The sequence below is a fragment of the Arachis ipaensis genome, chromosome B10 (genome assembly GCF_059453495.1).
Source record: "Arachis ipaensis isolate K30076 ecotype BB chromosome B10, ASM5945349v1, whole genome shotgun sequence".
NCBI classification, from domain to species: Eukaryota; Viridiplantae; Streptophyta; class Magnoliopsida; order Fabales; family Fabaceae; genus Arachis; species Arachis ipaensis.
The window spans coordinates 12,426,675-12,453,900 of NC_142435.1; the positions used below are offsets into that span (position 1 = coordinate 12,426,675).

The 27,226-nt window shown below is 36.9% G+C and overlaps 1 protein-coding gene, 1 non-coding gene and 1 pseudogene across 2 annotated transcripts; all 3 read right to left on the bottom strand.

The window, feature by feature from the left end:
* Positions 1-2,100: 2,100 nt before the first annotated feature.
* On the bottom strand, positions 2,101-2,938 carry LOC148579169 (nuclear intron maturase 1, mitochondrial pseudogene; annotated as a pseudogene).
* A 9,814-nt stretch (positions 2,939-12,752) lies between these two features.
* LOC148579170 (small nucleolar RNA R71) lies at positions 12,753-12,860 on the bottom strand. The gene has a single exon (XR_015899521.1). It is a non-coding gene; the product is annotated as a small nucleolar RNA R71 (small nucleolar RNA).
* A 7,050-nt stretch (positions 12,861-19,910) lies between these two features.
* Positions 19,911-20,917, bottom strand: LOC148579171 (uncharacterized). Its single transcript, XM_088489062.1, has 2 exons — positions 20,514-20,917; positions 19,911-20,250 (listed from the first exon to the last, which is right to left on the bottom strand). Exons 1-2 carry the CDS (start codon positions 20,915-20,917, stop codon positions 19,911-19,913), a joined length of 744 nt encoding a protein of 247 aa, XP_088345188.1.
* Between the last annotated feature and the right edge of the window lie 6,309 nt (positions 20,918-27,226).

Consider the following 27,226-nt stretch of genomic DNA (forward strand, 5'->3'; position numbering starts at 1 on the left):
TATTAGATATTAAAATTATTAATATTTAAGTTAAATTGAATTTTTATTTATATTAAATTAAATATTAAATAAATTTTTTAAAAAATTAAATTATATTTAATAATTTATTATTATTAATTTTTTTAAAAAAAAAGTTAGGAGAGCCGAAGTCTTCACTTATCCCGTATGTCCGTCCCTGCTGGTGGTTGCCAAGTAAGTTCATTGTTCAGCTTTATCGATCAAAATAGTTCGGATGTTTTTTTATGCTTATTCATCTAATAAATATGACAAGTTAAATATGTATAGTTTATAAGTCGTGAATTATTTCGTTAAAGTTTTCTTTTAGTATTTTATTTATTTATATTATTATAAATTAAGTTCGCCCTTTTTTATTTTATACAAACTTATTACTTTAATATTTAGGTATTTATTGTTTTGGGTTGGATAAGGTTTTAAGGCCTAGGGGTCTGGGTTTATGGTTTTATTGTTTTGGATTTTGGATTTAGTGTTTTAGGATTTTAGTCATATAGTTTTTTGTTTAGGGATTTGGATTTATGTTTGATCGTTTATTATTTTTGGGTTTATAATTTTTTTTTTTTTTGGTTTAAGATTCAGTGTTTAGAATTTTTTATTTTGATTTTAAGATTTACAGGTTAGAATTTAAATTTGGTGTTTAACATTTAATATTTATGGTTTATATATATAATTTGAGATTTAGGATTAGTTTTTATAGTTTTAATTGTACAATTTTGTATAATTGTATAATTTTAATGTTAATCTCCTTCAGTTAAAAAGTTATAAATGATTTTTATTAATTTATAATATTTTTATTATGATTGTGTAATTTTTTTGAGTTATATAATTTTAAAAAAGCACTCAATACTTTTAGATATATCATTTACTTCGTTAATATTATTTAATTAATTTTTAACTAAAAATCATCGAATATCATCTTCATAGTACACTTAATATTTATATTTTTTTATAAATATTATATAGATTAATATTTTTGGTATATTAACTTAATATATAAATATATAATGTTAACTTTTTACTATTAGAGTATACAATCAATAATTAAATATGATAAGAAACAAGTGTTATTAGTGTTTATGGTGGTTAGCTTAGCGATGTAAATTTTAGGGTTCATTAGTTGAGAACAAAATTTGTATAATTCTTTTATTGTTTTATATATTTGTGATCTTTTCAGTTTATACGACTTTTCACTGTAATAAATTTTTCATAAGTTACGACTTTAATTTTTAGTTATTTCTAAATTCTTAGTTAGTGTTTACGGTGATTAGCTTAGCGATAGAAACTCAAGGGTTTCCTACTTAAAATCAAAAGTTTGTATATTTTTTTATTATTTTGTATAATACTTTAAGATATAATTATAAATAATTAATTTTTTTATTTATTAAGATGTATGATTTAATATACTATGAAGCACCGCCCAAAAAAAGTTATTATTGTATAATTGTACAATTCTAATTTTAATTTTTTGGTTTAAAAAGTTATAAATGATTCTTGTTCATTTATAATATTTTTATTATATTAATAATTTTTTTGATAAATCATTTGTTTTGTCAATATGATTTTATTAATTTTTTAACTAAATCATTGAATATCCAATTAAGATCACACTAATATTTGTATTTTTTTTTTACAAATATTATATATATAAAATACTGTTTACGTTATATTAACTTAAGATATAAGTATAAAGTGTTTCTACATTTAGGATATACAATCAATAATTAAATATACTAAAAAGCAATTCTTATTAGTATTTACGGTGCTTAGTTTAGGGATTGAAACTTTAAGATTTAACTATTGAGAATAAGAGGTTGATTTTTTCATTCTTCTATTATTTTGTATATTTGTGGTCTTTTTAGTTTTATTGTAATAACTTTTTGCTGTGATATATTTTGAAGTAAGTTTTAAAGTGGTCCCTAAAATTACCCTCGAGTCTCACAGTGATTTTTGAAGTTAAAAATTACTCATATTCATTCCTTAAGTTGCACTCCGGGATTCAGACTCGTCCTTCCAGCCAATTTCGTCCAACTGGCGCAACCGAAAAGCTGAGTTGGATTCGTTGGTGACACGCTGTCAGCACAACGGCTAGCTGACGTGGCAACATAAACTGTTTTGATTCAATTGAGTCTCTTCTCCTCTCTTTTTCATACCCTTCACCAGTTCTAGATGCCTAAATTGACAAATGCATTGCGACAAACTAGCAGTAACCGAAAGCAAGGTTTCAACACCCTTTTCACTCACAATGTTACCTCCAAAACCAGTGTAATACAATGTTGGGTATATCACCCTCCGGCATATTACATGATCCAAGAATTGGATCGCTCTTGAAATATGCTCAATCTCTAGTTTCGAATTATCCAACCTTAATCCAAAAGTACTCTCACAAAACTCAATAATTTTTTTCCTAACTTCCATTGCATCCTCCCTAGGCCCTCTAATTCCAATTAAAAAGTGACCCCCATATCTTATGTAATCCATCTTCCTAGCCTTCTCCTTTCCACTGGCTGGAACAAAGTCCGGCCATGCAGGGTTATGACAACCATCATCAATTGAATACCGCCATATTGAATCAAACTTACAAGGCCTAAAAAAACTCAACAATCATCCCGTCCATCATGTGATCCAATTCATTAAGGCAGATATTAGCAATCAATGGACTTAAAATCCCACAATAACCATAATCAGGTACCTTAGCAGCCTCCTCTGACGCGAAACCGAAGAAATTCTTCAACCAATATGGGTCCGACTTTGGCTCATTCTCATTGAGAATCCTCTTCTTAGTAGCCCTCCTCTTCTTAACCTTCCTCAACTCTTTCTTCTCCTCATCATTTTTATACACACACTTCAAAGGATGCTCTTTAAGTGCAGATTTTATCAAACCCGATATTTTTCTATCCTTTGTACCTATTTTAAGACACACCATGACCACATTCTGATCCACAGTATCAAGAATCTACGATGGTGGTGACTTTTTGGAGTTTGGGTGGAAAGAGTGGAGAAGAAGAGTGTGCTGGACAGAGATTGGCGGCATGACCAAAGGTGTTTAATGAATTTTCGCAATGACATTATTGCGCCTATTATTGAATTTACATCTGCTACCTAAAAATGAAAATGAAGGATATAAATTACTTATACAAACTATCACATATCTTGTAAATCAATAGTCAAAACCACCAAAAAAAAATGCCATCACAAAGAAAATAAAAAATTATAAGATAATAAAGCCATTGCAGAAGTTTCCATGATTATAAGCTCAAAAAACAAGTATCTATGCACTTCATTTGCCTTGCCAAAAAATCTAAAACCTGATAGCCATGAGATATAAATTTTTTCAAGTTTCTAATAAAAGAAGGGAAAAAAGGTAAGACACTAGTTACAATTCATGATAACACAACTCACAAAAGTAATGGGGAAATAACCAAAACGCCCTATAATTTGAAATAACCTAGAAAGTAATTGCATGTGAGGTGCCTTACCAAATATATCTCCAGACATAAGATATCTACAAAAATATTAATAGTAATAAACCGCTTGATGCACCAAAGTAAGACTGCAAGAATATAAGAATTTATATCGTACTCTACACAATTTTATTAGATAAAATTATCATACAATACTTAAAAGTAAGATGCCCATGTGAATTCCATATTATTACAACCACTACCTACTGATTCCTGAAAAAATGTTTGCAAAGATGTAAGTCTGGAGTTTATCACAGGATTTCCAAATTCACATGGTTTTACAGTGGTGCTACCGTGCTAGTAGTAGTTGATCAACTCTCCAAATATGCACACGTTCTACTGCTTAAAGGTGATTACAATGCTATGTTAACTGCTGAGTTATTTTTCATTAACATTGTCAAGCTCCGTGGCATGCCAGGAACCATTTTGTCATACTAGGATAAGTGTTCATTGGTGCTTTTGCCAGGAACCGTGTAGTTTTTGAAGATGGAGAAGACACTGTAGGAGAAGCAACAGAAGAGAGTCACCTCTGGTGCGATAGAAAAGAGAGGAGAAGAGACTCAATTGGGGATTAAGGTTTTTAACCTCAATTTAGGGATCAAATTGAATCAAAACAGTTTATGTCGCCACGTCAACTTGCCGATGTACTAACAGCGTGTCACCAACGAGTCCAACTCAGTTTTTCGGTTGCGCCAGCTGGACGAAATTGGCCGGAAGGATGAGTCTGAGTCCCGGAGTGCAACTTCAGGGATGAATGTGAGTAATTTTTAACTTCAGGAATCACTGTGAGGCTTGAGGGTAACTTCAGGGACCACTTTGAGGCTTATCTCGATATATTTCTCATACATTACAACTTTAACTTTTAGTTATTTCGAAATTCTTCATTAGTATTTACCGTAGTTCACTTAGCGATAAAAATTTAAATTAAAGGTTCATCAGTTGAGAGCAAGAATTTGTTTTATTCTTTCATTATTTCATATAGTAACTTAAATTATAACTATATATATGACAAATTAAATATGTATAAGTAATAAGTCGTGAACTCAATTATTGTCTTTTTTTTATTCTATATATATAAACTGAATATTTTAGTATTTAGAGTTTTTAAAATTTAAAATTTTGAATGTATAGTTTTGCATTTAGAATTTAAGATTGAGGTTTTATGATTTTGAGTTTTAGGATTTTAGATTTAGAATTTTGGATTTTAGTGATTTTTGAATTCGAGTTTTATATTTATGGGTTTAGGATTTATGATTTCAAAGTGTATGAATATATGATAACAAAATAAAAGGAAGAGGTTGGTCCAAAAAAATATTTTTGTGATTTTGCAGGGTTGATTTGTGAGAACACACACACAATGACCAAGACACGTAACGTACTACCTTCAATTTCAATTTTGTTTGTGGTGTTATTCTTTATTCGCAGTTGTGGGAATATTTTGATTTGTCTATTTGATATGATTCTTTCGTTGTTTTTCGATTTTTCTTTAGTTTTATAGTTGAAATGTAAAAACTTTGTGTCTTGATTTTTGCTTCGATGGTTGGAGATAGTTTTGATTTTCTTTTCCTATTTTTATGATTTGGTTATATATATATATTTTTTCTTTTACAATTTCTTCTTCGTTTAGTTTGTGTTGTTCTTCTTGACATGGATAAGTACATGTTAATTCGTAAAATACATATAGATTTATACGCATTGAACTAACACCTACAGCATTAATTACACGTTTGAAAATTGGTACATATGAGCAGTTGCTGATAAAACCTTTTAATACTCCCGTTGTTATTGAATTACAGAGTTTTTTTATTGTGATATTGGTTTAATTGTTTTGTGATAATTGTTTTTTATATTTTAATTAGGATTATACTTTTAAATTTTATATCGACTAATTATTATTATTAGTTGTTAATTATGAGTTTCTGTCTTATTTATTTAGTTTTATGTTAAAAGAATCAGAATTATATTTTTCTATTATTTTATATATTTCAAACTAATCTAACTCTGAATATTTGAATTTTTTATACTTATCTTTTTTTATTGTTGAATATAATTGTTTTGTCCTAGCACTGGGGTGGCCGAGCTTTAGCGACTCCGAGCAGGCGGTTGTCGGAGAGGAAGAGCTATACGTCGGCCTGGATCGAACACCGCGGCGGGAATACCTATAAAAGATACTCCGACGCTCAAGTTAATAATGATCTTTTAGTGAATCAGTTAAGTAAAGAATAGAGAACTGAGAATGGAACCTGATCCTTAGCCGAGAATATTAGTTCGGCTTTATAGGAGTTGTTTTACCCGTTTACTGTGGATAAGTCCTAGTTTGTAGGTTGGTTATCATATTCTGTTTTGCTGATTAGGTTTGTTGAGCACGTTTCTTATTTTCAAATGAGTGAGGCCGAGCTTATCTGCTCACGTGCCGAGCTTTCCGGGCGGCCGAGGATAGATGTGACGTATCATAGCCCCCAAGCTTGCCTTGGTTTGGACAGGACTAAGGCGAGCTTTTCGAACCAGGGATACCGCAATCCTCGGTCGTTGAGTTATTGTCGTGTATGCTCCTTACAGCCCCAAGCTCGGCTTGGTTCTGTGCAGAATTCAAAACGGTTTTGTAGTGGTGGCTTTGTTCTGCGCGCCATCATGACATGATTGATGTGAAACTGTCCCGTTTTTCTAGGCGCCCATGTCCGTTGGTTTTAGTAGTGGTTTTAATGCTTCTCTCTTTTTTGGCAATCTGGATTAAATGCATAGGTTTGGTAACCGTTTGCTTTATAGGAGTTATCTTTTGCTTATACTTCTTTTTCTTTCAAACTGCTAAGTTTTGGAAAAAAAAGTTTATTTTTCTCTTCGTGTCTGAAAAATGAGTAAGCAAGGTCAGTTTTGATTCTTTCTTGCCTTTCTTCTTTGTTTTCTTGCTTTTTCTTTCCTTGCCCTTGATGGAGAACTGTAATGTGGGTGACCCATATGATTGGATTGATGCTAGGGTAAGAGAGCGTGTGTCTCAGTTTGACGATGAGGAGTCGGTGAGGCTGTTGGGGTCGAATATTTGGGTCAGAAATGGTAGTAATGTTAGGATAGAGTTATTACCTTGTGGGAGGGATGACCGGGTCTGTGATCGATTAGATGATTGGTCCTTCTTCTATATGTATAGGTGTCTGTTCACTGAGCTGGGTGTGAGACTTCCCTTTATCAAGTTTGAGTGTGGGGTTTTGTATTGGTTGAATTGCGCCCCAACTCAGTTCCACCCTAACTCCTGGGGTTTTGTTCGGGCGTTCGAGATATTGATGGAACTGCTAGACCATCCGCCGTCTCTTAGGCTGTTTTTCTCATTATTTCAGGCGAAAGGGGTGAATAGGGGCTTGTGGGTAAACCTTATCAGCTATCCCCGTCGGGCTATATTTGGTCTATATAAGTCCTTGTTTAAGGACTTCAAATCTATGTTTGTAAAGGTTCGGAGTGTACCCGAGGATTTTCCCTTCTATTTGAATGTGCATTTAGTGGAAAGGTTCCCTTTATTTTGGTGTGCCGAGCCGTATCAAGCACTGGATGTAGATGATAGGCTTCTTGATGATGATATTGTGATGGATTTTTTGTTTAAGTCTTTGGGTCCGAAAGGTTTGTTGTCAGTTGCTGAGATGTTGAGATGGGATACCGATAGGCAGGCTGTGTATGATCACATAGGTAATTTGTTTTACTATGTTTGTTTCCTTTTCTGTTTTGACCTGTTGTTTCTGATTTGGTTGTTTGTAATTTGCAGTCGAGAAAGCTCCTGCCATCACTACTGCAGGTTTGAAATCTTACTTCAATCAACGCAAGAAAGGTGAGAAAGAGGTTTCTTCTAATGTTGGGAAAGGTCCTGCTGCCTTAGTTCAGTATGGTCCTGGGCAGAAGCATAAGAGGAAGAGAGGACAAGTTCAAGGTAACTTTGCCGAGGTCTTAGAAGGTAAAGGGGAGTCGTCTATGATTCTGCAGATGGTTGAGTCTGCATATGAATCATAGAAAAGGCTCCATGGATATGATGAAAATGAACATGCTAGATCTCTGTGGGCAAAGCTGTATCCTTTTAGTACCATGGCTGATGAACTTTGCTGTTTTCCAGATGACATAAAGATGATTGACGAAGTTGGCCGAGCTGGTGTTAGCCGATTTCTTCAAGTACAGGTTCTTGCTGTAGTGCTGTATATAGTTTTCTGTTAATGTCGCCCATTGATTTGTTTTTCTCTTTGTAGGTGATTAGTGCTCGTATTGTGGCCATTGCTAGGGCACAGGAGCTTGCCTTGGGCCGAGAGGAGAAGGAGGCTTCCCGTGTAGAGGAGCTGTCTGGCGTCATCCAGGAGAAGAAGAGAAAGATTGTTGAGCTCTCTTCTTCCTTGGAGAAGAAAGAGCTGGAATTGGCTGATGAGAGGAAACTGCACAAGACATCTTCTAAAAAGCTGAAGGTCATGGGGTCCGAGAATGATCAAATTTCTGCTCAGATCAAAGAATTGGAAAGTGGAATCTACAAGGCTTTTGCTCAAGGTTTTGATCGTGCCATTTCTCAGGTCAAGGTGCTTTACCCGGAAGCTGATCCTTCGAGGTTTGATGTTATGAAGGTGGTCGTGAATGGTCAGCTTGTGGATGACGAGGCTGCTGCTAGAAGTGATAGCGAGGGGTCCAGCATTGGTGATAAGGCAGATTAGGCCTTTAGTTTATTTTTTATTTTGTGGGCTCTGTATATGGTACTTTTGATTTCTAGACTTGTATTTGACTTGTTTAGTTTTTTGGATACTTCCGAGTATTGTTCTCGGTTGTGATTTTCATGGTTCCAAGTATAGAGCTCGGTTTGATGGTGACTGTTTTAGCCTTTTTATAAGGTATAATACTTTTGCAAAGTTATGATAATAGTAATGTGTTGTTTATAGCAATAATGTGTACGTATCGAAAATGGCTGTCGGTTGCCATTTTTTGGATGATCACGTTATCAATAAGGAGAGCGGTAGCTCTAATATAGGGGGTAGGGCGGAGTGAGCCCTTAGGGTTCGTTTAGAGAATTTGATTTTCTTTTGTTTGTTTGTATTTCTCCGAGTAATATGCTCGGCGTACGTATTTTGGTTTCCAAGTATGAAACTCGGATTATTTTGAATGTTTGTTGACTGAAATATATGCTAACTGTCATGATACAAAATATTTTGCTTGCAATGTAAGTGATGAGCGGATAATTTATACGCTTTTTGGCATTGTTTTTAGTATGTTTTTAGTAGAATCTAGTTACTTTTAGGGATGTTTTCATTAGTTTTTATGTTAAATTCACATTTCTGGACTTTACTATGAGTTTGTGTGTTTTTCTGTGATTTCAGGTATTTTCTGGCTGAAATTGAGGGACTTGAGCAACAATCAGATTCAGAGGTAGAAGAAGGACTGCTGATGTTGTTGGATTCTGACCTCCCTGCACTCAAAGTGGATTTTCTGGAGCTACAGAACTCAAAATGGCGCTCTTCTAATTGCGGTAGAAAGTAGACATCCAGGGCTTTCCAGCAATATATAATAGTCCATACTTTGGCCGTGTTTAGATGACGTAAAAGGGCATTGAACGCCAGTTCTACGCTGCTGTCTGGAGTTAAACGCCAGAAACACGTCACAAGCCAGAGTTGAACGCCAGAAATACGTTACAAACTGGCGTTCAACTCCAAGATTGACCTCTACACGTGTAACATTCAAGCTCAGCCCAAGCACACACTAAGTGGGCCCCGGAAGTGGATTTATGCATCAATTACTTACTTCTGTAAACCCTAGTAACTAGTTTAGTATAAATAGGACTTTTTACTATTGTATTTGACATCCTGGATTGTATTTTTGATCCTGTGATCACGTTTTGGGGGCTGGCCATTCGGCCATGCCTGAACCTTTCACTTATGTATTTTCAAACGGTAGAGTTTTTGCACTCCATAGATTAAGGTGTGGAGCTCTGCTGTTCCTCAAAGATTAATGCAAAGTACTACTGTTTTTCTATTCAATTCAACTTATTCCGCTTCTAAGATATTCATTCGCACTTCAACCTGAATGTGATGAACGTGACAATCATCATCATTCCCTATGAACGCGTGCCTGACAACCACTTCTGTTCTAACTTTGATTGAATAAGTATCTCTTGGATCTCTTAATCAGAATCTTCGTGGTATAAGCTAGATTGATGGCGGCATTCATGAGAGTCCGGAAAGTCTAAACCTTGTCTGTGGTATTCCGAGTAGGACTCTGGGATTGAATGACTGTGACGAACTTCAAACTCGCGAGTGCTGGGCGTAGTGACAGACGCAAAAGGAGGGTGAATCCTATTCCAGTATGATCGAGAACCTCAGATGATTAGCCGTGCTGTGACAGAGCATTTGGACCATTTTCACAAGAGGATAGGATGCAGCCATTGACAAGGGTGATGCCTCCAGACGATTAGCCATGCAGTGACAGCGCATCGGACCATTTTCCATAGAGGATTAAAAGTAGCCATTGACTACGGTGATGTCCTTACATAAAGCCAGCCATGGAAAGGAGTAAGATTGATTGGATGAAGACAGCAGGAAAGCAGAGGTTCAGAGGAACGAATGCATCTCTATACGCTTATCTGAAATTCTCACCAATGATCTACATAAGTGCTTCTATCCTTATCTTCTATCCTTATTTTATTATATATTTTCGAAAACTCCATAACTATTTTATATCCGCCTGACTGAGATCTACAAGGTGACCATAGCTTGCTTTATACCAACAATCTCCGTGGGATCGACCCTTACTCACGTAAGGTTTATTACTTGGACGACCCAGTGCACTTGCTGGTTAGTTGTATCGAAGTTGTGAATGAAAAATGATTTATTAAGACGTGCGTACAGAGTTTCTGGCGCCGTTGCCTGAGATCACAATTTCGTGCACCAAGTTTTTGGCGCCGTTGCCGGGGATTGTTTGAGTTTGGACAACTGACGGTTCATCTTGTTGCTCAGATTATGTAATTTTCTTTTGTTTTATTTTCAAAAATTTTTTCAAAAATCTTTCAAAAATTTTTCCTTTGTTTTCGAAAAAAAAAATTTTAAAATAAAAATGTTTTCAAAAATACATTTTTCCTCAGAATTTTTAAGAATGAGTTCTAGTGTTTCATGAAGCATGTTGAAGCCTGGCTGGCTGTAAAGCCATGTCTAATTCTTCTGGATAGGGAATGTCAGGTGTGTCATATTTGAGTTACATACTAAAGCTTGGCTGGCTATTAAGCCATGCCTGACCCTTTGATTGGAGCTTTAGAATAAGAGTGCAAGATTCCTGGAATTCATATTAAAAATTTTGGAGTCCTTATTTTTCTTTTTTAAATGATTTTCGAAAAAATTAAAAGAAAATACAAAAAAATTATAAAATCATAAAAATCAAAAAAATATTTCATGTTTCTTGTTTGAGTCTTGAGTCAAGTTGAAAGTTTGGTGTCAATTGCATATTCATCTTGCATTTTTCGAAAAATTCATGCATTCATAATGTTCTTCATGATCTTCAAGTTGTTCTTGGTAAGTCTTCTTGTTTGATCTTGATGTTTTCATGATTTGTGTCTTTTCTTATTTTTCATATGCATTCTTGCATTCATAGTGTCTATACATGAAAAATTTTTAAGTTTGGTGTCTTGCATGTTTTCTTTGCATTAAAAAATTTTTCAAAAATATGTTCTTGATGTTCATCATGATCTTCATAGTGTTCTTGGTGTTCATCTTGACATTCATAGCATTCTTGCATGCATTCATTGTTTTGATCCAACATTTTCATGCATTGAGTCTTTTTCATGTTTTTCCCTCTCATCATTAAAAATTCAAAAATCAAAAAAATATCTTTCCCTTTTTCACTCATAAATTTCAAAAATTTGAGTTGACTTTTTCAAAAATTTTTAAAATCAAGTTGTTTTTATGAGTCAAATCAAATTTTCAATTTAAAAATCTTATCTTTTTCAAAACCTTTTTCAAAAATCAAATCTTTTTCATTTTTCTTAGTTATTTTCGAAAATTTTAAAAATATTTTTCAAAAATCTTTTTCTTATCTTTATCTCCTAATTTTCGAAAATAACATCATCAATTAATGTTTTGATTCAAAAATTTCAAGTTTGTTACTTGCTTGTTAAGAAAGATTCAAACTTTGAGTTCTAGAATCATATCTTGTGATTTCTTGTGAATCAAGTCATTAATTCTGATTTTAAAAATCAAATCTTTTTCAAAACTAATTTCAATCATATCTTTTCAAAAATATATCTTTATCTTATCTTTTTCAAAATTTGATTTCAAAATATCCTTTCTAACTTCTTATCTTCTTATCTTTTCAAAATTGATTTTCAAATTTGTTTCAACTAACTAACTAACTTTTTGTTTGTTTCTTATCTTTTTCAAAACTACCTAACTAATTCTCTCTCTCTAATTTTCGAAAATATCTCCCTCTTTTTCAAAATTTCTTTTCAATTAACTAATTATTTTAATTTTTGATTTTAATTTTCGAAAAATTACTAACCTTTTTCAAAAACTATTTTCGAAAATCACCAATTTTTTTCAAAAATTATTTTCGAAAATTCTCTCTCTCTCTCTCTTATCTCCTTCTATTTATTTATTCATCTACTAACACTTCATCTCACCCAAATTCGAACCCCCTCTTCCATCTGTGTTCTAATTTTTTCTTCTTCTTTTCTTCTACTCACACAAGGACCTCTATACTGTGGTAAAAAGGACCCCTACTATTATTATTTTTCTGTCCCTCTTTTTTATATGAGCAGGAGCAAGGACAAGAACATTCTTGTTGAAGCAGATCCAGAACCTGAAAGGACTCTGAAGAGGAAACTAAGAGGAGCTAAATTACAACAATCCAGCAAAGCACCTTTCAGAAATTTTCGAACAGGAAGAGGAGATGGCAGCCAAAAATAATAATAATGCAAGGAGGATGCTTGGTGACTTTACTGCACCTAATTCCAATTTACATGGAAGAAGCATCTCCATCCCTACCATTGGAGCAAACAATTTTTAGCTGAAACCTCAATTAGTTTCTCTGATGCAGCAAAACTGCAAGTTTCATGGACTTCCATCTGAAGATCCTTTTCAGTTCTTAACTGAATTCTTGTAGATATGTGATACTGTTAAGACTAATGGAGTAGATCCTGAAGTCTACAGGCTCATGCTTTTTCCTTTTGTTGTGAGAGACAGAGCTAGAATATGGTTGGACTCTCAACCTAAGGATAGCCTGAACTCTTGGGATAAGCTGGTCAAGGCTTTCTTAGCCAAGTTCTTTCCTCCTCAAAAGCTGAGTAAGCTTAGAGTGGATGTTCAAACCTTCAGACAGAAAGAAGGTGAATCCCTCTATGAAGCTTGGGAGAGATACAAAGGACTGACCAAAAAGTGTCCTTCTGACATGCTTTCAGAATGGACCATCCTGGATATATTCTATGATGGTCTGTCTGAGTTATCTAAGATGTCATTGGATACTTCTGCAGGTGGATCCATTCACCTAAAGAAAACGCCTGCAGAAGCTCAAGAACTCATTGACATGGTTGCTAATAACCAGTTCATGTACACTTCTGAGAGGAATCCCGTGAGTAATGGGATGCCTATGAAGAAGGGAGTTCTTGAAATTGATACTCTGAATACTATATTGGCTCAGAATAAAATATTGACTCAGCAAGTCAATATGATTTCTCAGAGTCTGAATGGAATGCAAGCTGCATCCAACAGTACTCAAGAGGCGCCTTCTGAAGAAGAGGCCTATGATCCTGAGAACCCTGCAATAGCAGAGGTAAATTACTTAGGTGAACCTTATGGAAACATCTATAACTCATCATGGAGAAATCATCCAAATTTCTCATGGAAGGATCAACAAAAGCCTCAATAAGGCTTTAATAATGGTGGAAGAAACAGGTTTAGCAATAGTAAACCTTTTCCATCATCCACTCAGCAACAGACAGAGAACTCTGAACAAAATACCTCTAATTTAGCAAACTTAGTCTCTGATCTATCTAAGGCCACTGTAAGTTTCATGAATGAAACAAGGTCCTCCATTAGAAATTTGGAGGCACAAGTGGGCCAGCTGAGTAAAAGGATCACTGAAATCCCTCCTAGTACTCTCCCGAGCAATACAGAAGAAAATCCAAAAGGAGAGTGCAAGGCCATTAAATTAATCACCATGGCCGAACCTGTAAGGGAAGGAGAGGACGTGAATCCCAGTGAGGAAGACCTCCTGGGACGTCCAGTGATCAATAAGAAGTTTCCCTTTGAGGAACCAAAGGAATCTGAGGCTCATCTAGAGACCATAGAGATTCCATTAAACCTCCTTATGCCATTCATGAGCTCTGATGAGTATTCCTCTTCTGAAGAGAATGAGGATGTTACTGAAGAGCAAGTTACCAAGTACCTTGGTGTAATCATGAAGCTGAATGCCAAACTATTTGGTATTGAGACTTGGGAAGATGAACCTCCCTTGTTCACTAATGAACTAAGTGATCTGGATCAACTGACATTGCCTCAGAAGAAACAGGATCCTGGAAAGTTCATAATACCCTGTACCATAGGCAACATGATCTTTGATAAGGCTCTATGTGACCTTGGTTCAGGGATAAACCTCATGCCCCTCTCTGTAATAGAGAAACTGGGAATCTTTGGGGTGCAAGCTGCTAAAATCTCATTAGAGATGGCAGACAATTCAAGAAAATAGGCTTATGGACAAGTAGAGGATGTGTTAGTAAAGGTTGAAGGCCTTTACATCCCTACTGATTTCATAGTCCTAGATACTGGGAAGGATGAGGATGAATCCATCATCCTTGGAAGACCCTTCCTAGCCACAGCAAGAGCTGTGATTGATGTTGACAGAGGCGAACTAGTCCTTCAATTGAATGAGGACTCCCTTGTGCTTAAAACTCGAGGTCATTCTTCTGTAAACATGGAGAGGAAGCATAAAAAGCTTCTCTCAAAACAGAGTCAACCAGAGCCCCCACAGTCAAACTCTAAGTTTGGTGTTGGGAGGCCACAACCAAACTCTAAGTTTGGTGTTGAACTCCCATATCCAAACTCTAAGTTTGGTGTTGGGAAGTCTCAACAATGCTCTGAACATCTGTGAGGCTCCATGAGAGCCCACTGTCAAGCTATTGACATTAAAGAAGCGCTTGTTGGGAGGCAACCCAATTTTTATTTATCTAATTTTATTCTTCTTGTTCTTTCATGTTTTATTAGGTTCATGATCATGTGGAGTCACAAAATAAATATAAAAATTGAAAACGGAATCAAAAACAACCGAAGAAAAATCACACCCTGGAGGAAGACCTTACTGGCGTTTAAACGCCAGTAAGAAGCATCTGGCTGGCGTTCAACGCTAAAACAAAGCATGGTTCTGGCGTTGAACGCCCAAAATGGGCAGCATCTGGGCGTTTGAACGCCAGAATTGCACCCTGGAGAAGAGCTGGCGCTGAACGCCTAGAACAAGCATGGTTCTGGCGTTCAACGCCAGAAATGGGCAACAAATGGGCGTTCAACGCCCAGAACAAGCACCAATCTGGCGCTGAACGCCCAGAGTTGTGTGCAAGGGCATTTTGCATGCCTAATTTGGTGCAAGGTTGTAAATCCTTGAACACCTCAGGATCTGTGGACCCCACAGGATCCCCACCTACCTCCACTCACTTCTTCTCACCCCTCTTTCACACAATCCCATAAACACTCTTCCCCAAAACTCTTCACCAATCACCTCAATCTCTCTTCCCTATCACCACTTCACCACTCACATCCATCCACTCTTCCCCATAAACCTACCTCATAAACTCCACCTACCTTCAAAATTCAAAATCAATTTCCCACCTAAACCAACCCTATATGGCCGAACCTTACCCCCCTCCCTTCCCTATATAAAGCCCTCCTTTCTTCTTCATTTTCACACAAAACAACCCTCTCTTCCCCTTCTTGGCCGAAACACATCTCTTTCTCCCCTCCATATTTTCTTCTTCTTCTTCTACTATTCTTTCTTCTTTTGCTCGAGGGCGAGCAATATTCTAAGTTTGGTGTGGTAAAAGCATAAGCTTTTTGTTTTTCCATTACCATTGATGGCACCTAAGACCGGAGAATCCTCTAGAAAAGGGAAAGGGAAGACAAAAGCTTCCACTTCCGAGTCATGGGAGATGGAAAGGTTCATCTCCAAAGCCCATCAAGACCACTTCTATGATGTTGTGGCCAAGAAGAAGGTGATCCCCGAGGTCCCTTTCAAGCTCAAGAGAAATGAGTATCTGGAGATCCGACATGAAATCCAAAGAAGAGGATGGGAAGTTCTAACAAAACCCATCCAACAAGTCGGCATCCTAATGGTTCAAGAGTTCTATGCCAATGCATGGATCACTAGGAACCATGATCAAAGTAAGAACCCGAATCCAAAGAATTATCTCACCATGGTTCGGGGAAAATACTTAGATTTTAGTCCGGAAAATGTGAGATTGGCGTTTAACTTGCCTATGATGCAAGGAGATGCACGCTCCTACACTAGAAGGGTCAACTTTAATCAAAGGTTGGACCAAGTCCTCATGGACATATGTGTGGAAGGAGCTCAATGGAAGATTGACTCCAAAGGCAAGCCGGTTCAATTAAGAAGATTGGACCTCAAGCCTGTAGCTAGAGGATGGTTGGAGTTCATCCAACGCTCCATCATCCCCACTAGCAACCGATCTGAAGTTACTGTGGATCGGGCCATCATGATCCATAGCATCATGATTGGAGAAGAAGTATAAGTTCATGAATTCATCTCCCTTGAATTCTACAAAATAGCCGAAAAGCCCTCTCCTGGGGCAAGACTAGCTTTTCCTCATCTTATTTGCCATCTATGTTACTCAGCTGGAGCTTTCATAGAAGGAGACATTCCCATTGAGGAAGAGAAGCCCATCACTAAGAAAAGGATGGAGCAAGCAAGAGAGCCCATTCATGGAGCTCAAGAGGCGCATGAAGCTCATCACCATGAGATCCCGGAGATGCCTCAAATGCATTTTCCTCCACAAAACTATTGGGAGCAAATCAACACCTCCCTAGGAGAATTAAGTTCCAACATGGGACAACTAAGGGTGGAACATCAAGAGCACTCCATCATCCTTCATGAAATTAGAGAAGATCAAAAAAGTAATGAGGGAGGAGCAACAAAGACAAGGAAGAGACATAGAAGAGCTCAAGGACATCATTGGTTCCTCAAGAAGGAAACGCCACCATCACTAAGGTGGACTCATTCCTTGTTCTTACTTTCTCTGTTTTTTGTTTTCTATGTTAAGTGCTTATCTATGTTTGTGTCTTCATTACATGATCATTAGTATTTAGTAACTTTGTCTTAAAGTTATGAATGTCCTATGAATCCATCACCTCTCTTAAATGAAAAATGTTTTAATTCAAAAGAACAAGAAGTACATGAGTTTCGAATTTATCCTTGAACTTAGTTTAATTATATTAATGTGGTGACAATGCTTCTTCGTTTTCTGAATGAATGCTTGAACAGTGCATATGTCTTTTGAAGTTGTTGTTTAAGAATGTTAAATATGTTGGCTCTTGAAAGAATGATGACAAGGAGACATGTTATTTGGTAATCTGAAAAATTATAAAAATGATTCTTGAAGCAAGAAAAAGCAGCAAAGAACAAAGCTTGCAGAAAAAAAAATAGCAAAAAAAAAGAGAGAAAAAGCAAGCAGAAAAAGCCAAAGCTCTTAAAACCAAGAGGAAAGAGCAAAAAGCCAATAACCCTTAAAACCAAAAGGCAAGGGTAATAAAAAGGATCCCAAGGCTTTGAGCATCAGTGGATAGGAGGGCCTAAAGGAATAAAATCCTGGCCTAAGCGGCTAAACCAAGCTGTCCCTAACCATGTGCTTGTGGCGTGCAGGTGTCAAGTAAAAACTTGAGACTGAGCGGTTAAAGTCAAGGTCCAAAGCAAAAAAAAAAAAAAGAGTGTGCTTAAGAACCCTGGACACCTCTAATTGGGGACTTTAGCAAAGCTAAGTCACAATCTGAAAATAGTTCACCCAATTATGTGTCTGTGGCATTTATGTATCCGGTGGTAATACTGGAAAACAAAGTGCTTAGGGCCACGGCCAAGACTCATAAAATAGCTGTGTTCAAGAATCATCATACTGAACTAGGAGAATCAATAACACTATCTGAACTCTGAGTTCCTATAGATGCTAATCATTCTGAACTTCAATGGATAAAGTGAGATGCCAAAACTATTCAAGAGGCAAAAAGCTACAAGTCCCGCTCATCTGATTGGAGCTATGTTTCATTGATAGTTTGGAATTTATAGTATATTCTCTTCTTTTTATCCTATTTGATTTTCAGTTGCTTGGGGACAAGCAACAATTTAAGTTTGGTGTTGTGATGAGCGGATAATTTATACGCTTTTTGGCATTGTTTTTAGTATGTTTTTAGTAGAATCTAGTTACTTTTAGGAATGTTTTCATTAGTTTTTATGTTAAATTCACATTTCTGGACTTTACTATGAGTTTGTGTGTTTTTCTGTGATTTCAGGTATTTTCTGGCTGAAATTGAGGGACTTGAGCAACAATCAGATTCAGAGGTAGAAGAAGGACTGCTGATGCTGTTGGATTCTGACCTCCCTGCACTCAAAGTGGATTTTCTGGAGCTACAGAACTCAAAATGGCGCTCTTACAATTGCGTTAGAAAGTAGACATCCAGGGCTTTCCAGCAATATATAATAGTCCATACTTTGGCCGAGTTTAGACGACATAAAAGGGCGTTGAACGCCAGTTCTACGCTGCTGTCTGGAGTTAAACGCCAGAAACACGTCACAAGCCAGAGTTGAACGCCAGAAATACGTTACAAACTGGCGTTCAACTCCAAGATTGACCTCTACACGTGTAACATTCAAGCTCAGCCCAAGCACACACCAAGTGGGCCCCGGAAGTAGATTTATGCATCAATTACTTACTTCTGTAAATCCTAGTAACTAGTTTAGTATAAATAGGACTTTTTACTATTGTATTTGACATCCTGGATTGTATTTTTGATCCTGTGATCACATTTTGGGGGCTGGCCATTCAGCCATGCCTGAACCTTTCACTTATGTATTTTCAAACAGTAGAGTTTCTGCACTCCATAGATTAAGGTGTGGAGCTCTGCTGTTCCTCAAAGATTAATGCAAAGTACTACTGTTTTTCTATTCAATTCAACTTATTCCATTTCTAAGATATTCATTCACACTTCAACCTGAATATGATGAACGTGACAATCATCATCATTCCCTATGAACGCGTGCCTGACAACCACTTCCGTTCTAACTTCGATTGAATGAGTATCTCTTGGATCTCTTAATCAAAATCTTCGTGGTATAAGCTAGATTGATGGTGGCATTCATGAGAGTCCGGAAAGTCTAAACCTTGTCTGTGGTATTCCGAGTAGGACTCTGGGATTGAATGACTGTGACGAACTTCAAACTCGCGAGTGCTGGGCATAGTGACAGACACAAAAGGAGGGTGAATCCTATTCTAGTATGATCGAGAACCTCAGATGATTAGTCGTGCTGTGACAGAGCATTTGGACCATTTTCACAAGAGGATAGGATGCAGCCATTGACAAGGGTGATGCCTCCAGATGATTAGCCATGCAGTGACAGCGCATCGGACCATTTTCCAGAGAGGATTAAAAGTAGCCATTGACTACGGTGATGTCCTTACATAAAGCCAGCCATGGAAAGGAGTAAGATTGATTGGATGAAGACAGCAGGAAAGCAGAGGTTCAGAGGAACGAATGCATCTCTATATGCTTATCTGAAATTCTCACCAATGATCTACATAAGTGTTTCTATCCTTATCTTCTATCCTTATTTTATTATATATTTTCGAAAACTCCATAACTATTTTATATCTGCCTGACTGAGATCTACAAGGTGACCATAGCTTGCTTCATACCAACAATCTCCGTAGGATCGACCCTTACTCACGTAAGGTTTATTACTTGGACGACCCAGTGCACTTGCTGGTTAGCTGTATCGAAGTTGTGAATGAAAAATTATTTATTAAGACGTGCGTACAGAGTTTCTGGCGCCGTTGCCTGAGATCACAATTTCGTGCACCAGTAAGTTACAATGGTGTAATGATTTATGGCGTCCGGCCTCATTAAAACCCTCTCCGAGTAAAACCCATGTGTTCCGGGAAAAAACCTTCGAAGGGGAAAAAGAGTACCATCATTCGCGGATATACGGCATGTGTCATGATTGGTATTCCCTTAGTGAGGAGACATTCCATGTTCCTGGAAGTTAATCTCCTTTAAGGGTTTCTAGCTTGTAAGCCCCCTTTTCGAGGTTCTGAAGAACTCGGAAGGGTCCTTCCTAATTTGCTGCTAACTTGCCATGTGTTGGAGGTTTCCGAGCTTCTTCTGTTCCTCTAAGTACGAGGTCTCCTTTATTGAAGGACCTATGAACTACTCTTTTGTTGTGTCTTCGCTCTATGTACTACTTTCTGGCTTGTTGCTTTATGGCTGAGATGTCTCTTTCTTCTTCTACAAGATCCAGCTCGGCTGTTCGAGCTTGCAAGTTATTCGTTTGATCATAAAGCTCGGCCCTTAATGTTGGGACGCTGACCTCTACTGGGATCAGTGCCTCTGCACCATATACTAGTTTGAAGGGAGTTTCTCCTGTAGCAGATTGAATGCTAGTATTGTAGCTCCATAGGACTTCTGGGATGAGGTCGGCCCACTCTCCTTTAGCCTCACCGAGCTTTCTCTTTAATCCCTGCAAGATAATTCTGTTGGCTGATTCAACTTGTCCGTTGGTTTGCGGGTGCTCGACTGAACTGAAATGATGTTTAATGTTAAAATTTGTTAGAAAGGCAGCGAGTTTATGATCCGTAAATTATTTTCCGTTATCCGAGATTATCTCTCTTAGGATATCGTATCTACATATAATATTTTCCATAAGAAAGACCGTATTTTCTCTGTCGTTATATGTGCTAGTGGATGTGCTTCTATCCACTTAGAGAAATAGTCTATTGATACTAAAAGGAACTTTACCTAGCCTGGCGCTTTCGGAAAAGGTCCTAGGATATCCAATCCCCACCTATCGAAAGGCCAGCTTACCTCTATGGTGTGGAGCTCCTCGGCCGGGATCTCTGAAAGGGTGGCGTGTTTTTGACAATTATCACATGCCTTGACTTTTGAAATACAGTCCTTTTTTATCATCGGCCAATAGTATCCTGTTCGCAATATCTTCGCAGCCAATGCTCGGCCACCGATATGGTTTCCACAAACCCCTTCGTGCGTTTCTGCCATGACATCCTCGGCTTCGTCATTGCTGATGCATTTGAGGAGTGGTTGGGAGTGTCCTCGTCTGTACAGGGTATTTCCGAGAACTTTATAAAAACTTGCTCTTCTTCGGAAGAGTGGCAAGTTCGGCTCCTCTTTAGGCACGGCACCTGTGTTGATGTAATTGAGAAAATGTGTTCTCCAATCTGGTACCTGCATGATGTTTAAGATTGTGCCCTGCTCGAAACTCAGCTTGGTGAGTGTTAGTTGTGATAGGGCCGGTGTGTTCTCCGCCTGCCTTGTTGTGGCTAACTTGGATAACACATCGGCTCTAGTGTTTTGTTCTCGGTTTACATGAATAATATCAAATTTATTGAACTTTGAGATGAGATCCTTTGTTATGAGCCAATATTTCTCTAACAAAGGATCTTTTACCTGGTACTCCCCCTTGATTTAATCATTATCAATCTCTGCCAACGGCGCCAAAAATTTGGTGCAGATTTTCTAACCACAGACTAACCGGCAAGTGTACCGGGTCGTACCAAGTAATACCTTACGTGAGTAAGGGTCGATCCCACGAGGATTGATGGATTAAGCAACAATAGTGTTTGATAGGCTTAGTTAGGCAAACAGAAAGTAATGTTTGGGCAATATAAAAGACATTAAACAATATAAAAAATATTGAAGAAAGGCAAGTAAATAAATTGGAGATAGCAGTTAAGGCTTCAGAGTTATCTATTTTTCCGGATTTACTTTTCTTACTAACTATTTTAATTATGTAGGATTTAATTTATGGCAAACTATATGTGACTAGACCCTAATTCCTTAGACCTTTATAGTCTCCTCTAAAATTCATTAACTGCCAATTCCTTGGTCAATTAATTCCAATTAGAAGCTACATGATCAAATTCCAGTTTATATGCCACAAAAACTCTAATTACCCAAAAATAAAAGGATTATATGTCATGTATCCCGTTAAATCCAGATAATTAAAATTTAGGAGAATATGTTTTCAAGCTGTTGTTCAAGTAAAGAGCTTTTCCAAGTTATACAAGAACTCAAATAGAAAGAGGGTCATACTTCCGTTCCACCCAAATTTATAAGATAAAGAGCGAAAACAATTCTTAAATTATAAATCCATACATGAATTAAAATAGATAAAGCAATAAAATCAATCCATACAAATAGACAGAGCTCCTAACCTTAACAATGGAAGTTTAGTTGCTCATGGTTCAGAGAAAATAAGGATTGTAAATTAGAATAGAATTGGAAGTCTGGAATTGAATAATGTTGAGGTGGTATCCCCCTATTTATATCTAATTCTAATTAATTTAAAATCTATCTTTAAAACTAAAATAATATCTTTTCCTATTTTTAAAATTTGAATTTAAATTAGAATTAATTATAGCAATCAGCAAATCTTCAATTGATGGATGGGAACCACTTGGCTTCACTAGGATCCACGCCTAACTTGGGCTTGGCAGTATGAATTGGAGTTTAGTTGAGTGAAGCTGCGCCTAACTTGGGCTTTAGTGCGCCTAACTTGAAGTGGGCAGGACCAATCTCGCGTATTGTTGTTGTGTCTTGCGCCAAACTTAAGAAATCTCAAGTTAGGCGCAGCCTTGGCAGCGAGTTCGGAGAATAAGTATGTACTATTATATATTGTTGAAAAGCTCTGAAAGTTAGCTTTCCAACGCCACTGGAATCACATCCATTGGACCTCTGTAGCTCAAGTTATTTAGGTTTGAGTGCAGAGAGGTCAGGGTTGACAGCATCATTCGCCTTCATCTCTTCTTCTGCAGAAACTCCATCAAATCCAGCTGAATGCTACCTAAAATAAACAAAATTGCACAAGATTCAAAGTAGCATACATATTGGCTAAAAGATAATTAATTCTTTATTAAACTCAACAATTTAGATGCAAATTCACTAGGAAAAGATAGGAAAGATGCTCACGCATCACAACACCAAACTTGAATTGTTGCTTGTCCTCAAGCAACCAAAACTAATATAAGCTTAGGATGTGAATTTGCATGAGAATGAGAGTTCGCTTAAGCTCATGTCTCTTCTTATAGTGGGGTTTACAACTGCAATCCTGAATAGTTTTGGCATCTCACTTTATCCTTTGAAGTTCAGAATGATTGGCATCTATAGGAACTCAGAATTCAGATAGTGTTATTGATTCTCCTAGTTCAGTATGTTGATTCTTGAACACAGCTACTTTATGAGTCTTGGCTGTGACCCTAAGCATTTTGTTTTCCAGTATTACCACTGGATACATAAATGCCACAGACACATAGCTGGGTGAACCTTTTCAGATTGTGACTCAGCTTTGCTAAAGTCCCCAGTTAGAGGTGCCCAGAGCTCTTAAGCACACTCTATTTGCTTTGGACCACGACTTTAACCGCTCAGTCTCAAGCTTTTCACTTGACACCTTCACGCCACAAGCATATGGTTAGGGACAGCTTGATTTTAGCCGCTTAGGCCAGGATTTTATTCCTTTGGGCCCTTCTATCCATTAATGCTCAAAGCCTTGGATCCTTTTTACCCTTTGCCTTTTAGTTTGAAAGGTTATTGACTTTTTCTGCTTGCTTTTCTTTTTTTTCTTTTTTTCTTTATTTTATATAATAATTTTTTTTCGCAAGCTTCGTGTTTTTCACTACTTTTTCTTGCTTCAAGAATCAATTTTATGATTTTTCAGATTATCAATAACATTTCTCTTTTTTCATCATTCTTTCAAGAGCCAACAATTTTAACATTCATAAACTTCACTATAAAAAATATGCACTGTTTAAGTCATGCATTCAGAATCACAGAAAGTACCACCACATCTAAGTAAAAAAGACTATTCTTCAATATAGACTCACTTTCTCATGCAATACATCACTTCTGTATATTTTTTTTTTATTTGAATTTCAAGCTCAGTGAGTAATACATGAGACATCTTTTCGGAATTAAATCAATTAAGAGAAAACTAAACTAGACCTAGGATTCTAACTAATAAAGGATCATGCAACAAACAAAGCAAAATAGCAGAAAATCGGAACATAACATAATAAAAGCGGGAAGGAATAAAAAATGAAAGGAACTCAACCACCTTAGTTATCCGAGCGGTCATTTTATTCTTCAGGTTGTGCTCCTTTGTGAAGATGATTCACCTCCCTTAGTGCAAAAAAAATAAACAGAAAACCCTTAAGCGAAGCGTCAACACCAAACTTAAAGGTTTGCTTGTCCTCAAGCAAAGAAGAACTGAAAATAAAAACAAATAGTAAGAGGAATCTCTGGTTCCTATTCTAAAATAGTTGCATGATCAGAAAAATAATAAAAACTCAATAAAAATCAAATAAGTAAGAAAGCTACTACTACGAAGAATAACTAAGGATACGAAATTATCGGGTTGCCTCCCGACAAGCACTTCTTTAACGTCACTAGTTTGGCACTTGATTATTGAAGTTTCTTCCTCTTCTTCCAGTTGGTTAAAAGAAATGTCTCCAAGGGGGGAGAGGTGAAAATTAGTGCCCCCTGATATAAATTTCTCCTAACAAGTTTTCTTTTATTGTGATTGGCTTGATTCACCTTGCTTGTTGGGGTAGAGGTTGGATTGTTTTTTTCTGACCTTTTCTTCTTTATGGATATTTTCTTCTGTTTCTTGGTCAGTGGTGCACGAAATTGTGATCGTTCATTCCTTGGTAACGGCACTGAAAACTTAATACGCACGTTCATAATCTTAGTTCTTTGTCACAACTTCGCACAACTAACCAGCAAGTGCACTGGGTCGTCCAAGTAATAAACCTTACGTGAGTAAGGATCAATCCCACGGAGATTGTCGGCTTGAAGCAAGCTATGGTCACCTTGTAAATCTCAGTCAGGCAGATTCAATTGGTTATGGAGATTTGATAATTAAAATATAATTAAAATATAAAATAGGATAGAAATACTTATGTAATTCATTGGTGAGAATTTCAAATAAGCGTATGGAGATGCTTTTGTTCCTTCTGAACCTCTGCTTTCCTGCTGCTTTCATCCAATCACTCATACTCCTTTCCATGGCAAGCTGTATGTTGGGAATCACCGTTGTCAATGGCTACATCCCGTCCTCTCAGTGAAAATGGTCCAAAATGCGCTGTCATCGCACGGCTAATCATCTATCGGTTCTCGATCCTGCTGGAATAGGATTCAGTAATCCTTTTGCATCTGTCACTACGCCCAGCACTCCCGAGTTTGAAGCTCGTCACAGCCATCCCTTCCCAGATCCTACTCGGAATACCACAGACAAGGTTTAGACTTTCCGGATCTCAAGAATGGCCGCCAATAATTCTAGCCTATACCACGAAGACTCTGATCGTAAATCAGAAGGCCAAGAGATATGCATTCAAACTTGCTTTCATGTAGAACGGAAGTGTTTGTCAGGCACGCGTTCATAAGTGAGAATGGTGATGAGCGTCACATAATCATCACATTCATCATATTCTTGGGTGTGAATGAATATCTTAGAATAAGAATAAGCTTGAATTGAATAGAAAAATAATAGTACTTTGCATTAATTCATGAGGAACAACAGAGCTCCACACCTTAATCTATGTGGTGTAAAAACTCCACCGTTGAAAATACATAAGTGAAAATAGGGTAGACATGGCCGAGTGGCCAGCCTCCCATGGAGGTCTAGAGATTTAAAAATGATAAAAAATGTGAAATAAATCACTAAAAGTAGTTTTTATACTAAACTAGTAACTAGGATTTACAGAAATGAGTAAATAATGCAGAAATCCACTTCCGAGCCCACTTGGTGTGTGCTTAGACTGAGCATTGAAGCTTTCACATGTAGAGGTCTTCCTTGGAGTTAAACGCCAGTTTGTAACTTGTTTCTGGCGTTTAACTCTGCTTTGCAACCTGTTTCTGGCGTTTAACTCTAGAATATGGCAGAAAGCTGGCGTTGAACGCCAGTTTACGTCATCTAAACTCGGGCAAAGTATGGACTATTATATATTTCTGGAAAGCCCTGGATGTCTACTTTCTAACGCATCTGAGAGCGCACCATTTGGACTTTCGTAGCTCCAGAAAATCCACTTTAAGTGCAGGGAGATCAGAATCCAACAGCATATGCAGTCCTTCTTCAGCCTCTGAATATGATTTTTGCTCAAGTCCCTCAATTTCAGCCAGTAATTACCTGAAATCACAGAAAAATACACAAACTCATAGTAAAGTCCAGAAATGTGATTTTTATTTAAAAACTAATAAAAATATACTAAAAACTAACTAAATCATACTAAAAACTATGTAAAAACAATGCCAAAAAGCGTATAAATTATCCACTCATCACAACACCAAACTTAAATTGTTGCTTGTCCCCAAGCAACTAAAAATCAAATAGGATAAAAAGAAGAGAATATACTATAAATTTCAAATATCAATGAAACTTAGCTCCAATTAGATGAGCGGGACTAGTAGCTTTTTGCCTCTGAACAGTTTTGGCATCTCACTTTATCCTTTGAAGTTCAGAATGATTGGCATCTATATGAACTCAGAATTCAGATAGTGTTATTAATTCTCCTAGTTCAGTATGTTGATTCTTGAACACAGCTACTTTATGAGTCTTGGCCGTGGTCCTAATCACTTTGTTTTCCAGTATTACCACCGGATACATAAATGCCACAGACACATAATTGGGTGAACCTTTTCAGATTGTGACTCAGCTTTGCTAAAGTCCCCAATTAGAGGTGTCCAGGGTTCGTAAGCACACTCTGTTTTTGCTTTGGACCTCGACTTTAACCGCTCAATCTCAAGCTTTTGGCTTGACACCTTCACGCCACAAGCACATGGTTAGGGACAACTTGGTTTACCCGCTTAGGCCAGGATTTTATTCCTTTGGGCCCTCCTATCCACTGATGCTCAAAGCCTTGGATCCTTTCTATTACCCTTGCCTTTTGGTTTAAAGGGTTACTGACTTTTTCTGCTTGCTTTTTCTTTTTCTTTCTTTTTTTTTTCGCCATTTTTTTCGCAAGCTTTTGCTTTTCACTGCTTTTTCTTGCTTCAAGAATCAATTTTATGATTTTTCAGATTATCAAATAACATTTCTCCTTTTTCATCATTCTTTCAAGAGCCAACAATTTTAACATTCATAAACAATAAATTCAAGACATATGCACTGTTCAAGCATTCATTCAGAGAAACAAAAAGTATGGTTACCACATCAAAATAATTAAACTAATTTCAAGGATGAATTCGAAATCATGTACTTCTTGTTCTTTTGTGATTAAAAGCATTTTTCATTTAAGAGAGGTGATGGATTCATAGGACATTCATAGCTTTAAGACATAGACACTTAAACACTAATGATCATATAGTAAAGACACAAACATAAATAAAACATAAGGCTCAAAACCGAAAAAAAGGAAAATAAGAACAAGGAGATTAAGGAACGAGTCCACCTTAGTGAGGGTGGCGTCTTCCTCTTCTTGAAGAACCAATGGTGCTCTTGAGCTCCTCTATGTCTCTTCCTTGTCTTTGTTGCTCCTCCCTTATAGCTCT

What these genes read in the sequence shown, in the direction of transcription:
- LOC148579171 (XM_088489062.1), bottom strand. Translation starts at nt 20,917, where the DNA reads ATGCAGGTACCAGATTGGAGAACACATTTTCTCAATTACATCAACACA. An exon ending in GTAAGCTGGCCTTTCGATAG is followed by an intron (nt 20,251 to 20,513) that starts GTGGGGATTGGA and finishes ACATCATTTCAG; the next exon opens with TTCAGTCGAGCACCCGCAAA.